Genomic DNA, 15,294 nt, shown 5'->3' with positions numbered 1-15,294 from the left:
CTTCGGCAATTTTGAGTGTTGACCTCTGTTTGCCTCTGAGGCCTTGTGGGTCCCAACATAGTGGGGGGGGGGGGCCTCCTGCGTGCCTCCGCCATCACAGAGGACAGTGGGACCTCCATGCAGGATCTCCCTGAGAGGAACTCCTAAATGCTTCAGGCAGTAACTCTTCTTCCCTTTCAGAACATAGTTGTTCCCCCTGATTAACCTGAAGTGTTTGAGTTCCAGACCATACTTTCAGGCATCTTGATTCCCTCTCACCTAGCCATTGCTGAACTCACAAAAAATGCGATGGCAAGCAGGTCTGCACACATCTGTGGGATCCACCGCATGGCTTGCTGGATGCGGCTCTCCATGAAAGCTGCCACTTTGTCAGTGGAGGATGTAATGGGTGGCGCTTATGCCAGAATCATGGCTACACTCATGGACTGGATAGATTCCTCCATCATTCATGCATGGGTGCAAAGCCTCTGGGAACTCTGCCAGATATATGTATCTCACCTAATGCTCACCAATCTCTGCTATCTCCATCTATGTCTGCTTGCTGTAATAAGCCAGCCTCCTCCTACCCTTTTCAGGGAACTGGACGTCCCTTTAGAACATAGAACATAGAACATTACAGCGCAGAACAGGCCCTTCGGCCCACGATGTTGTGCCGACCAGTTACAAAACAATGACCCTCTAACCTAAACCAATCCCTTTTCGTCCATAAACCTATCCACGGATCTCTTAAACGCCCCCAAACTAGGCGCATTTACAACTGCAGCAGGCAGGGCATTCCAATCCTCACCACCCTCTGGGTAAAGAACCTACCCCTGACATCTGTCCTATAACTACCCCCCCTTAATTTAAAGCCATGCCCCCTCGTGCTAGATTTCTCCATCAGAGGAAAAAGGCTATCACTATCCACCCTATCTAAACCTCTAATCATCTTATATGTTTCAATAAGATCCCCTCTTAGCCGCCTTCTTTCCAGCGAAAACAACCCCAAATCCCTCAGCCTCTCCTCATAGGACCTCCCCTCCATACCAGGCAACATCCTGGTAAACCTCCTCTGCACCCTCTCCAAAGCCTCCACATCCTTCCTGTAATGTGGGGACCAGAACTGCACACAGTACTCCAAGTGCGGCCGCACCAGAGTTGTGTACAGTTGCAACATAACGCTGCGACTCCTAAATTCAATCCCCCTACCAATAAACGCCAAAGTTGTGCAGGCTGAAAGCCTGCACAACTTAGGAGAAAACTTCCTGGGAGATATTAAATGAGCCTGGAATGTCATTATTTCCAGAGTTGCCAGACTTCCTTTGCTGTTCCCTTCCGGGCTGCTGCCTTTTAAAGATGGCCTGGCCTGATACTTCCTTCTGCCTACACCTCTTAACAGGTTGTCTGCCATGCCCTATTAGCCACTAATTGAATAGTGCTGAGAAGACCATGCTCCCATTTCTGTCTCGCTTCTATGCAACTATGCCACCTGCTTTAGGTTCTGATGTTAGGGCTTTGTTGCAGTTGGTAAAATTCCAGCCATAGTTTCTATCCTTCTGATAACTTCTTGAACCAAGACTTTTAGTACCACATCAGAAGCCTTGGAGCCTGTACATTTATCTATTACTCCACAAGGTGTCCTTTGCCTTGCAACCACTTGCACTAGAGGCATTGAAGAGTAGTTTCTGTGCAATTAATGCAGTTCCCTTTTAAGAGTAGGAGGCTGCTTTCAACAGATGAAGGAACGAACATGTGTGAGCCACTCAAGTTGCTGGACCTCCTGTGGCGTGCTCAGCCAGCCAAAAGCACAGATCACGCTCTACTGAACACTGCAATCATTCAAATGAGGAGGTAGCTTTAGGCTTTAGTGCTATCTTCCGCAACAGGACTGGTACGGGCTAATCATAAATTGCAACCCCAATGCCCAATTTTAAACAGGAGCAATTCAATTTTGATCCCTTAGTTTATAGTTCTGATGAATCCCATCAACCTGAACAATTTAACTCTTCTGTCTCCACAAAGGCTGCTGGAGCTGCTGATTTTCTGTTTCTAATTTACATTTGCAGCATCTGCAGTATTTTGCTTTTGAGCTAAAAGGAAGAACACAGCCTCTTATCAGCACCCACCATTCTTTTTACTCAATCGCAGGGCAGTTTTAAAAATGACCTCCAACCTTCTAAGAGCAGCTGGTATTTGATAATCCATTGCTTGATGGACTGGTCCTCCTAGAATTTAATGCAATCTATGATAAAAATGCTGAACATTTAATTATAATTAGCTGATTTCTTGCACAAGGTCATCAGGAAACAGCCCCACAATTAATTTAAGGATTGAAATTCTTTCAAATGTTATCTGTGAGCTACAGGAAATCCATTAGTAGCTGATTATTTCCAATTACTCTGATTAATATTGCGAAATTACATTTCACGTTTTTGTCTATACGTGTTGTCGAAGGAGTTTAATCAAGAATCTTGCAGGTTTTTTTCAAAGTAAGCTTGGAGCACAAAATATCTCAGTAGTTTGGCAAGATGCGGGAAACATGATTTAATATTTATATATATTTCTCCTTTGCTCAGCTCCAGTCAAGAAGCTTCCTCCACCAAAAGAAGACAAAAGGGAAGAAGTTAAACAAGAAGAAATAAAAGATGACAGGATCAAATCCGAAGAGGAATATCACTGTGATATGATTTGCGGAAAATTCAAGAAGCCTCTACTCAAAAAGTTCATACAAAAGTTAAGAGTCCCTGAAAGCATTGATATATACACAGGTAATTTGTTGTAATCCACAACTTCATCAGTGCAGATTGAACAGTGAACCAAGTTTTGAATTCAGGTGCCCCATTTTGATCAGCAAGGACCAGTTTGGGCCCCAGGTTCTGTCTCCGTGCCGTGGATTCTACTGTTTTATGATTCTATGATTACATTTGATCCAAAATTCTCTGGCTCCACCCTGCCACTGCTGCCAGTGAGAATGGAGAAGTTGATGCTCAACCAAATTTTCATTCACTGCAGTGGGATCAGAGACTCCCAGCTGTCCCAGGAGTCGGAGAATCTAGCCCTACATTTCCTTCCAGGGAAAGGCATTTCCTTGCTGCGGGCTAACGGAGGCATATCTAGGAATCGAGTTGAGAGCTTGGATTTCTTTTACTTATAGTTTGATGTGAGAGAAGGGAAAATCCCAGCCCAAGTGGTCTACTAATGCAATAGATATTTGCTTTACTTACCTTAGTTGGTAGACAATTCCAATTGTGGGTGCCTACTTCTACCTTGTTCATCATTTTTGTTTTTTTTATAGTATACTTGAGGAATAAATCAGTATTTTCTGGCAATGTTGAGAGGAATCATCCTTCGATTAGGATTCTATTGTTTCTATTGTCATGAGATGTGCTTTATGCCAACTAATGATTTCTAATCCGTAGGCTAGAAATTTGAATTTAATTTGAAAAAAAACAGACTTTTTAAAATAATAGAGACTAATGTGTCTTGAACTCACAGCCCAGAATGGCATGCCTCGATCTTCACTATTCTATGTTCCACGTTCCAATTCATTGGAGTGGAGTCATTTGAGCATCTCCTGTCTCATTAGTAAGGCATCTTTCACAATCAAAAATTCATAAAGTTTATTTATTAGTATCACAAGTAGGCTTACATTAATACTCAATGGAGTTACAATGAAGCAAAATTCCCCTAGTCACCACACTTTGGGCCTGTTCAGGTCAATGCACCTAATCAGCACGCCTTTCAGATTGTGAGACGAAACTGGAGCATCCGGAGGAAACCCACGCAGACACAAGGGGAACATGTAAACTCCACACAGACAGTGACCCAAGGTGGGAATCGAATCCAGGTCCCTGACTCTGTGAGGCAGCAGTGCTAACCACTGTGCCACTGTGCTGCCCCATGGAACTGAAGTATTCAGGTGTTGGAGATTGACCATTAAGGCTAATAGCTTGGACAATAGCACCCTGGCTGAGTTAGCTTATACACAAGCTAATCAAGTCACCTTTAGAATACATGAAAAATGTCTTTCATATTTTAACCCCTCTTGCAATCAGAAAGGAAGGTCACATGACAAACCAACCATTTGTACATTACAAGCACGTTTCCTGAGCAGAACTGAGGACAAGCAGCTTCAGGAGAAAACGTAAGCGAGGGCCTCCTGGTAAGCTTTGAACACTGTTTGTAACTGTGAACACTCAGGAACATTGCAGAAATAAATTTCTTGAAAGAATCCAGCCCAAAACAACCGTCTCCCGAAGAACAGACAACTCTGTCATTTACATCTTTGAATCAGAAGCATCAAGAACATTGGATTTAGCCTGAAGCCTGTTGAGTCACCAAACTACAGACGGTATTTTGTTTATAGATTCTAATTTTGTCAAACTATCCTCCCCCATTCTGTAATCTGTATTTGTACATGTGTGAACTGTGTGCGTGTGTGTGTGTGAACTGTGTGTGTGTGTGTGTGTGTGTGTGTGTATATGTGTATGTGTATATGTGTGTGTGTGTGTATATGTGTGTGTGTATGAACTGTGTGTGAACTGCATGTGAACTGTATGTGTGTGTGTGTGAACTGTGTGTATTGGCAAGGATATCTTTCACAAGGACCAAAACCTGTTGTGCTCAAAGAGAGAAGGAATTTGATCCTTCTTCAACTGGCTGTGGCACTATCATTAGGTTTAGAACTAACCACATTTGCAGAATTCAAAACTGAAAATGAACATTTCCTGACTCCCATGAACATTATTTTCCTGCAGATAGGATGATAGTTGTTGGAGGCCAATCATCTCAGTTGCAGGACATTGCTGCAGGCGTTCCTCAGGGCAGTGTCACAGGCCCAAACATCTTCAGCTGCTTTATCAGTGGGCCTTCCCTCTATCATAATGACAAAGGTGGGATGCACAAAGAAGAATGAACATTTCTCAGTACTGTTTGCAACTCCTGACATAACGAAGTAGTCCATATTAGCATGCAGCAAGATATGGACAACATTCAGTTGACATTGATAAGTGGCAAATAACATTTGCACCACACAGGAACCAAATAATGACCATCTCCAAGAAAACAACTAACAACCTTTCCTTGACAACTCAGCCATTATCATCTCCAAGCGTCCCTACCAGCAACATCCTGGGAGTCAACATTGACCAGAAACTTAGCTGGATTAGCCAAGACATATACTGTGGTGACAAGAGCAGGTCACAGGCTGGGAATTCTCTAAAAATTAACTCCCTTCCTGACTCCAAATCCTCTCCACTATCTACAAAGAACATGTCAGGAGTGTGATGGAATACACTCAGCTTGACTCAGTTAGTGCAGCTCCAACAACACTCAAGAAATGTGACTCCATCCAAGACAAAGTAGCCCACTTGACTGGCTACTCTCCAGCATCTTAAATATTCATTTGCTTCACCAACATTGCAGTGTAGATGCAGTGTGTACTACTTACAATATGTAGTGCAGCAACTCGCCAACAGCAATCTCATCAACAGCACTTTCAAAGCCTAAGACCACTATTAGAAGAACAAGGGCAGCAGGGACATGGGAAGATTAACAATTGTATATTCCCTCCCAATTCACACATTTTAAACTTGAAAATATATCACTGTTTTTTCATTGTTGCCCAGTCAGAATCTCCACCTAAAAGCACTATAGGTGTACATGCACTATATGGATTGCAATGGTTCATGAAGGCAGCTCAGTTCCACCTTCTCAAAGGCAATGTAGAGAAGGACAATAAGCGCTGGCCTTGTCAGCAACAGCCACATCCCAGAAATGAATGATTAAAAACAATGTGTTGCTGCTAAATCCAAGTGCAAGTAGTGATGATAGGTGCTTTGTAATATTGTGCAGTTCCGGTTCAGGCTGTGCTACACTACTTCCTGTGCCATCCTCTGTAGATACTAAAGCAGGTAGCTGATATGGAAAACAGATAAAACCATTCATGTTCACTGATCCACGAAACAAGAGAAATTAGCATGAATGTGCAACACAACAGGGCTCATGCATCTCTTGTTCAACTCCTTAACAGCCACTAATGGCCCCCATATCATTATAGGTCTCATTTATTGGTCAGAAATTGTTGGGAGTGTCATTGTGTTATATCCCTTTTTTGTATTACACGGTATGCTATCATCTTCTACATAAATATATTAAAAAGACTGTATTGACTTATATAAAAACAAATTAGTTTTCCTGGATTCATGGGGGGCGAACTTTTCTATCCTGTCCACCGCAGGAATTGTAGCAGGCGAGGGGTGGACCATGAAATGGTCTGTTGACCTCGAGTGGGATTTTCCAGTTTTGGGGCGAGCATGGCTGGAAAATCCCACCCATTGGAGTTTATGAAAATGAGATGCAACATTAATAAGATGTAGAGGATTCTGAGGGAGCTTGACAGGGTAGATGCTGAGAAGTTGTTTCCCCTTATGGGGAGTCTAAGACCAGAGGGCATAATCTCAGAGTAAGGGGTCACCCATTTAAAAGGAATTTCTTCTCTCAGAGGGTAGTGACTCTGTGGAATTCTTTACCACATCGAACCATAGAGGCTGGGTTATTAAGGATGTTCAAGGCTGAGATGGATAGATTTTTAATCAGTAAGGGGATCAAAAGTTATGGAAATTAGGTGGGAAAGTGGAGTTTTATCATATGAGATCAGTCATGATTTGACTGAATGACAGAGTAGACACGATGGGCTTGATGACCTACTGCTGCTTCTATGTCTTACAGTCTCATCATTGGCATTCACAATGCTAATTTTAGGAGAAAGAAATTGGAGGTGAATTTCATTGGGGCTCTCCTGATGGTCTGCCATAACTTCAGTGAAAGATTTGCAGAAACCCTGCAAAAGCAATGACCCTGAAAGTTGGAAATCAAGTCGATAAGGTTGTTAGGAAGGCATACGGTGCCTTGGCGTTTATTGGTAGGGGGATTGAATTTAGGAGCCGCAACATCATGTTGCAACTGTACAAAACTCTGGTGCAGCCGCATTTGGAGTATTGTGTACAGTTCTGGTCCCCACATTATAGGAAGGATGTGGAGGCATTGGAGAGGGTGCAGAGGAGGTTTACCAGGATGTTGCCTGGTATGAAGGGAAGGTCCTATGAGGAGAGACTGAGGGATTTGAGGTTGTTTTTGTTAGAAAGAAGGCGGCTAAGAGGAGACCTTATTGAAACATACAAGATGATTAGAGGTTTAGATAGGGTGGACAGTGATAGCCTTTTTCCTCGGATGGAGAAAGCTAGCACAAGGGGACATAGCTTTAAATTGAGGGGTGGTAGTTATAGGATGGATGTCAGAGGTAGGTTCTTTACCCAGAGGGTAGTGGGGGAATGGAATGCCCTGCCTGCTGCAGTTGTAGATGCGCCTAGTTTGGGGGCGTTTAAGAGGTCCGTGGATAGGTTTATGGATGGAAAGGGATTGGTTTAGGTTAGAGGGTCATTGCTTTTTTCTTAATTGGTCGGCGCAACATCGTGGGCCGAAGGGCCTGTTCTGCGCTGTAATGTTCTATGTTCTATGTTCCTCTGGCAAAGTGAACACGCCAGAAGGTGCTTCATGGAAATTCACCCATTTGCTTAACTATGACAGTACAATGTTTAGTGTGGTTTCTGATGTCTTTCCTTTAAGGTGCTAGGTTAAAAATTTGAATACAGTAACAAATAGAGAGGGAAGAAAAGAAAGACTTGCAGTTATACCACATTTTTCACAACCCCCTGTATCTCAAAGCACTTTACAGCCAATGAATTAGTTTTTGAAGTGTAGCCACTATTATCAAGTAGGAACCACAGCAACCGATTTGCCCACAGCAACAACCCACAGAAAGCACTATGATAATAATCAGACAATCTATTTTTTGTGATGTTGATTGTGGAATAATTATTGGCCAAGATGCTGAAGATAACTTCCTGCTCTTCAAAAGAATGCCATGGAATCTACCATGAGCAGACAGATGAGCCTCAGGTTAACATCCAGGGCAGCATGGTGCCACAATGGTTAGCACCACTGCCTCACAGCAATTCCCGGCTTGGGTCACTGTCTGTGCAGAATCTGCGTGTCCCCCCATGTCTACGTGGGTTTCGTCTGGGTTCTCCAGTTTCTTCCTACAGTCTGAAAGATGTGTTGGTTAGATGCATTGGCCATGCACAATTCTCCATCAGTATACTCTAACAGACACTGGAGTCTGTGTGACGACCAGTGGATTTTCACAGTAACTTCATTGCAGTGTTAATGTAAGTCTGTTTGTGATCCAAATTAAAATAAAATAAATAAATAAACATCTCATTGAAAGATGGCACCTCTGACTGCAATGCTGTCTCAGCACTGTGTCAGCCTTGATTTTTGTACTCAAGTCCTGGAGTGGGATTTGAACCCAGAACCTGGTGCTTCAAGTGTGGCTACACTAAATACTAAGCCACAGCTGACAAACATGTCCAAACTGCAAAATTTGTTATTCCAGTTCAACATTACCTTGGTGGGTTTTGTCAAATCATATTTATTTCTCATATCTTCCAGAACCTCGCAGGTTCAAAGAGTTCAGAGACTTGTTTAATCAGCTATCTTATGGTTGTCATGTGCTTTATCAGAGTGAATAATATAATCTTGATCTGAAGCAAAAGTATCTTTGGAAGCTGGAAACACCTAGTGCCATGTCTTCCACTTCCATCACTGCACAGTTCTATTTATTCCGAAACTGCTTAACTCCAAAATCTAGATTCCGTAGATCACGGTGGTTAAGTCAACCCATCATTTAAGACAATCCTTTTTTTAACACCAAAATACATGTTTAGACTGATATTCAGTGTTTAATTGACATCTCATTCTTTATGTACATTTAGTGCTCAATTTTAGGGCTCATCAGAAACATATGTTTAGGGTTAAACTTAGCTTATAAATCAGTGTATGGAATCAAAGAGACAATACAGGCCACGTTGCCAAGACCTTGCACAGGATTTTAAAATATGGCCACATGGACCAAACTGTGCTTGGTGACCAACAAGCAGAAATTACTCCTCCTTCACCAACATCAATGGTTCACATTTTATACTCCATGTATAAATCATACCCAACTTTAAAACTTTAAACTGCTTGTGGAAGGATTTTCCGAATGTTGACCATTATGCCACAATGTACAAAAGCTCAATAATGGCTTGATTTTTATCAAAATAAGATTCAGCAGTTTCTGTTGGGCCAGATTACCAAATTCATGAGCTATCAATCTAACCAGAAGTGACTAGATGCACTCATTAAGAGGAAAATATAGCTAATTATATTGATATTTACCTTATGGTAAAAAAAATCTGTAGATTGGCTGAGAGAATAGAATTGAAATTGAACATCAAAGTCTGTGGATTCACTGAGCCTAAAACGTGTAAAACTTTTAGCATAAGAAACATTGCCATCATAACTTTAAGATTAACATTAAACATGGCTGTAAAATATTTAAACTGTGTAGAAGTGTTTATTCTTGACATTGTGTTATAATTATGAAACATTATGTTTCAGATCGGCTTTATGTGCTGTGGCTGTTTTTTGTGGTACTAGCGTGGAACTGGAGCTGTTGGTTTATTCCTGCGCGGTGGGCTTTCAACTATCAGACACCAGAAACTCTTACCTTCTGGTTAACCATGGATTACATATGTGACTTCATCTATCTACTTGATATGTCAGTATTTCAGGTCCGACTCCAGTTCATTAAACAAGGAGACATAATAGTAAGTTTCTCTGTCATTTACCGGTTTCAAATAATCATGCAATCTTTCTGTTGAATTGATCATATTTTGATGAAAAAGGAATAGTAGTTCTAAATTCACCATTCATATGCCATGTCAGAATGGAAGATCCTTTATTTTCTCACTAGATTCTGTTGAATTAATTGGTCTTGTTTTGGGCACAAGAGGAAGTGCTCCAGTTGGCTTCACTGCATGTCACTGAGGTAGGGGAAGCAAGATTAAGTCAGAATTCCTGGTCCTGGTTGCCATCTGGTGATAAGTGCTGAAAAGTGCATGGAGCAGATTTCCTTCAATTGCATTTGGTCATTTGAAGAACTGTAGCACTTAAAGGAGGATTGGCCCCACCTCCTCAAGGAAAACTCAGGATGGAAAATCAATGTCAGCGACGCCAATATTCCATGAAGAAATTTTTTTTTTAAAATGACATGGGCAGGTTGAAGTAATAGATCCCAACTAATATTCCCATTCATTTAAGGACAGAATCAGACTCAGCAATGATCCCCTGCACAATTTCAGAAAACCATGATCAAAACTAAGACATTAAGATTAAGGGAGCTTCTGGAGACCTTCCTTTGCCCAGAGCTACATTTTAGCCATTGTAAGCACCTTTGTAAAGGAAGGTTGTAAAAAGAGAAGAGAATGAGGAAAATGCACTTTGTACCCCTAAATCCTGAAAGTAGAAAATGCTCCTGGGTCAACTTTGCTTTAACTCTGTGAAGTTGGGTTAATTATGTGTTCAGAGAGGGCTACCAGCAGTTTTTCATTTAACATATTCCAATGTGTGGAACCAGACTGTTCCAACTTTAGTGTCATATATGACACTGAAATGAGCTTCTGACCATATATCAATTTAATCACTAAAGCCAGCTGTTTCAACATCTGTAATATTGCATTACTCACCCCTGCCTCAGCTCATCTGCTGCTGAAACTCTTATCCATGCTTTTGTTGCCAATGCATCTTTGGATCATCTCCCCTATTCTACCCTTAGATGAGTTCAACAAAAAAAATTTTGCTGCCCCTGACCTTACTCCATACCTCACACCAATCCAGTGTGGTTCACTAATCAATATTAGCTTCCTGTTAAATAACAAAGCAATTGTAACATTTTCATCTTGTTTTCGAAGCCCTCCCCAGGTCTACCCCTTCCTAATCTAATCTTCTCCAACTCCACAGCCTTCTGAGATAATAAAAATAACAAATGTTGGAAATACTCGGTAGGCCAGGTAGCATCAGGGAAAAGGGAAACAACACTGACATTTCAGGCAAAGACCTTTCATCAAATCCCTTCAATATATCTGCACTCAACTAATTCTGCCCGTTTGAGCATTGCCAATTTTGACCGATCCATCATTGCCAGCCATGTCTTCAGCTGCCAAGATCTTAAGGCCTGGAATTCCCCTCTGAAATCTCTCTGGGTGGGATTTTATGAGATTGATTCTAAGTGTCCAGCTAGCATAAAAATGGGAGAGTTGTCAATCTGTTTTTTTGGTGGGTTTTTATGCCCAATCTTGTGCACATAGTGCATAGAAAAATGGCCTAGACCATTTCTAGCTGCTACAGGCAGCGGGCTGGACTTAATTCAACAGCCAGCCTACAGAAGGAGCTACTGTGCAAGTGCAGACCTCTGTGTCTACACATGCGCAATTACAGCAGCAGAGATCTGATAGTCAGAGGGAGAATTGTCAGGCCTCTCCTGCTGCAGGCAGCCTCAGCAAACCATGCAATCACAGGGGCCCACGGTTGATCGCAAGACTCATGCTGTCAAAATGCAGCCCCCGCCACCCAGACCGATCATGTCCCCCCAGTGATCATGATGCAGAGTGTGCCCCCCCATCCCTCCCCATACCAATCACCTGCGGAGTGGCAGCAGGCACCCCTTCATCCCAGAACTGAATGCAGGCAGACTGTGCAGCGGCCCAGCCCTCCTCGATCAGGCCCCCCATAGGCCACACCCACTATAAACACTACCCCGTAGGCCCCAGTGGGCAGCACCAAGATTACTGGTGGGCATTATCAAAATTCCAGGCTGGCAGGCCAAGGTGCTAAGCTGACACTGCCTAAGCAACCCCCTCTTTGCCTTCAGCCTCCCTGGGGGGTCTCAATGGCCTCTGGTTCTACCAATGAAGCCAATATCACTGTTCCATGTTCATAGTGAGCAGGAGTATTCATCACTAGAGAGAACGTCTCCTGGCGAGACCATAAAGTTAAATGAGCCCAGACGATTGAGTGCCAGGCTCACTAATGCCACACAAATCAAAAGTAAAATATTTAAATAATTTAAATGGACAAGAGGCTGACCGCACCAGAAATCTGGTTCCCATAAGATTGGGCCAAGAAACTGGACGTGATCCTGATTTCCTGGCTCTCACGTGATTTTACCAGCTCACTCCACCCATCAATGGACGGGGCAAAGCGACAAACTTCCAGCCTCTATCTTTTTCGTCCCTTTTTGAGATGCTCCTTACAACATATCCCTAATATTCCTTCATACAGTGTGTCAAAGTTTGCTTTGTAACACTCCAGTGAAGTGCCTTGGGATGTTTTATTATATTAAAAGTGCTATATAAATATAAGTTGTTGTTGTGCGAGGGACAGCCACTTAATACAACTGCTTAACAAGATTAGAAAGAAAGATTTGCATTTATTCAGCACTTTTCACAACTACCAGACATCTCAAAGCCCCCTAGAGCCAGTGAAGTACTTTTTGAAGGATAGCCACTGTACTAATGTAGGAAATTCAGCAGCCAAATTGTGCACAGCAAAATCCCACAAATAACAATGTGATAATGAGCAGGAAGCTTGTTTTTTGTGATGTTGATTAAAGAATAGTTATAGGACCAGGTGAGAATAACTCCCCTGCACTTCTTCAAAACAGTGCCTGGGATGTTTTACATTCTCCCAGCCATACACAGCCGCCGTTTTGCGTGTCATCTGAAAGACGGTACTTCTGACAGTGCAGCGCTCTCTCAGTACTCAGCCTTGATTTTCACACTTAAGGGCTGGAGAGGCATTTGAATGCAGAACCTTGTGACTTGAGGACAGAGTGCTACCAATTGAGCCAGCTGACCCACATTAGCTAAGGATAGAATAAAATGCTTTTGGTATGAAAATATTTTGATGAGATGTTTGTTCCGATTTGACTGAGGAGGTTGGAAAAGTAACTGACTCAGATTTCAAGGGCCAGCAGTCTGCCCATAATTATTATCCAGTCACTGTGAAATTGATGAGATATGGAAATAGCCTTAGATTTGTCACCATTAATATCAATTTATAAGTTGCCACTGCTTCGAATAATACACATGAGGAGGTGTGAAAACAGGTGGCGGAAGGAAGACCCCCTAATTATACTCACCATCTGGCTCCTGCTTCCATTCATGCAGATGTTATTCCCCAGAGACAGTGCAGGGGCAGTGACTAAGGAAAATGAACCATTGGACATGGCACCAACTTCTTGCCATTGTTAACGTGTGATGAGGTGAACAAACACTCCATAGGGTTTGAGGTAAATTTGAGCCGTAAGAATTCAAGCAGCATTTCTGCCCCACTTTCTTTTTATTTTCTCTCTCTGCACCAGTCAAAAGGCAAAATTCAGGAAGAAAGCCCAAAATCCACGGCTTATTATTTCCGAATTTAACATTAATTGTTGTTGAAATGTGTTATATTTCTAGATAATAAAAACATCAAAGGATATGGGATAGTAGCATTGAGGTAAACGATAAGGTATAACCTATTTGAATGTCTAAGCAAACTTGAGTAGCTGAATGACCTCTGCCTGGTCCTGTGTTCTATATTCCTAGTTGTCGCATAAGAGCGTACTTTCTTCCAAGAACGTGAATTGACCTGAACTCAAAGCATAAGTTGATTCCCTCTTGTCATGGTCTGTTCATTGGTGTCTTTATTCTTCCCACTTAAGATACTGACAGTTAAGTGTTCAGCTTCAGCCAGTCAACATCGCCTTCTCGGCCACTGCTTTATGTTATAATAACTGTTCACCAGTTAGTTAAATAATAACTGCAACATTTATTTACGTTAACACAGAGGCTTGCAGTCTCATGGCTGCCAGTCAGCTTTCAAGAAATTTCTGGAACAGAAACCTGAGCTCAGCAGGGTGATCTCCCACCCTGCTCTCTGATTGGTTTCCTGGATGAGGTGACCCTTACTCTGCAGGTGGATCCTGAAAGGGACAATCCCCACAGTTTACAATGACTGTCAGTGGTGCTCAGGGTTAACAAAAGGCAGATGAACGAACAAGTTTTCTCTTCACACGTACCACATCATTGAAGTAGTGTGGTGAAAAGCTGACATTTCAATCTTAGCAGTATGGTTCAGGAAATAACATCTCATCTGGAGGCACATAATGGCATATGTATCATTCACAACGAGCATTCTTAAAGTCAAAGTAATTTTTGCTGGCTTTGTTCCAGTATGTACAAGAAATAATATGTGTAAATAAGAAAACAGTGCCCAAGTTTTATGCCCTGAAGGAAATGATAATAAAAATGCCTGCAATACACATCTGTTAGTGCATGGGCCGTATTCATACTTTTCACTTTGGTGGTGTTTAGCAGGTAAATAGCTGACACAGGAGTCAATCATCTCCAAACTAAATGGTTGTGAGTTGAAGTCCCCAAAGAGCATGTCTCTTAAGTCTGCCTGTCACTAATTGGAGACAAATTTTGTTTTTTGTGGACAAGCTCAATAAATCGAAAGCTTTAGCTACGCTGGGACACTGTGTCAAGGGAAGGGAGGAACTAAAGCCACTTGCTCAGCTGCAATTGCATTTGGTCTCAATGAATCATAGAGCAGCAATGACAGCTATGGGACAAAAATTAAAAATCCGTAAAGAGAAGTACACATCCATCATTTCCAACTGAGTAAAGACTTTAACAATGGGAACGGCAAGTTTAATAACGCATTCACGACGCATCCCCATTAAGCTGTTATGACAACTTTGGCCATTTTGTGCAGTTACAATACTGCCATCATTTGGTGGATTCATTCAGTAGACATGACATAACAGTGAAAACAAATATCATACACAACGTCACAATAAACAGAATCATGAAGCATAACTAAAGGTCCAAGAATGAGTGAAAGAATGTGCTAATGGTGGCTATAACAATGTCGTCCATTGTCACTAAAATCCAGGGATCATAGCTGTTTGCACCACTCCATATTACCACTCCATGCTTCCACTGAACCGACCATAGTGTGTTGGTTCAGAATATAAGATCGCTAAAAATGAGCACTTGTAGTTTTGGGCTGCAAATGCAGTGTTTCCCATCTTCGACAATGATCCTGGAAATGCATTTGGAAGCTGGTTTCACTGGGAGGGGATTGCCAGGTCAACTTGTTCCATGAAGTGATAGCTTGTGACCTACATAGAACATAGAACACTACAGCACAAACAGGCCCTTCGGCCCACGAGTTGCGCCGATCACATCAACACCTACCAATCTATTGACCTATCTATAACCCCCAATCCCATTAAACTCAATATACTCATCCAGAAGTCTTTTAAAAGACCCCAGCGAGTTCGCCTCCACCACCACTGACGGCAGCCGATTCCATTCACTCACCACCCTC

At 42.2% G+C, this 15,294-nt stretch overlaps 1 protein-coding gene across 1 annotated transcript in view; it reads left to right on the top strand.

Moving 5' to 3' along the window:
* Positions 1-15,294, top strand: part of LOC145346381 (cyclic nucleotide-gated channel beta-3-like) — a 122,248-nt gene that overhangs the window by 30,263 nt on the left and 76,691 nt on the right. The window contains exons 5-6 of the mRNA XM_080193541.1: positions 2,556-2,747; positions 9,481-9,689. Coding sequence (XP_080049667.1) covers positions 2,556-2,747; positions 9,481-9,689 — 401 coding nt within the window. The remainder of the gene's footprint in view (positions 1-2,555; positions 2,748-9,480; positions 9,690-15,294) is intronic.

The sequence above is a fragment of the Carcharhinus amblyrhynchos genome, chromosome 8, assembly GCF_965287045.1.
Source record: "Carcharhinus amblyrhynchos chromosome 8, sCarAmb.v2.hapA, whole genome shotgun sequence".
NCBI classification, from domain to species: domain Eukaryota; kingdom Metazoa; phylum Chordata; class Chondrichthyes; order Carcharhiniformes; family Carcharhinidae; genus Carcharhinus; species Carcharhinus amblyrhynchos.
The sequence above is the reverse complement of the archived record's forward strand: the minus strand, read 5'-3'. Positions and strand labels throughout refer to the sequence as shown.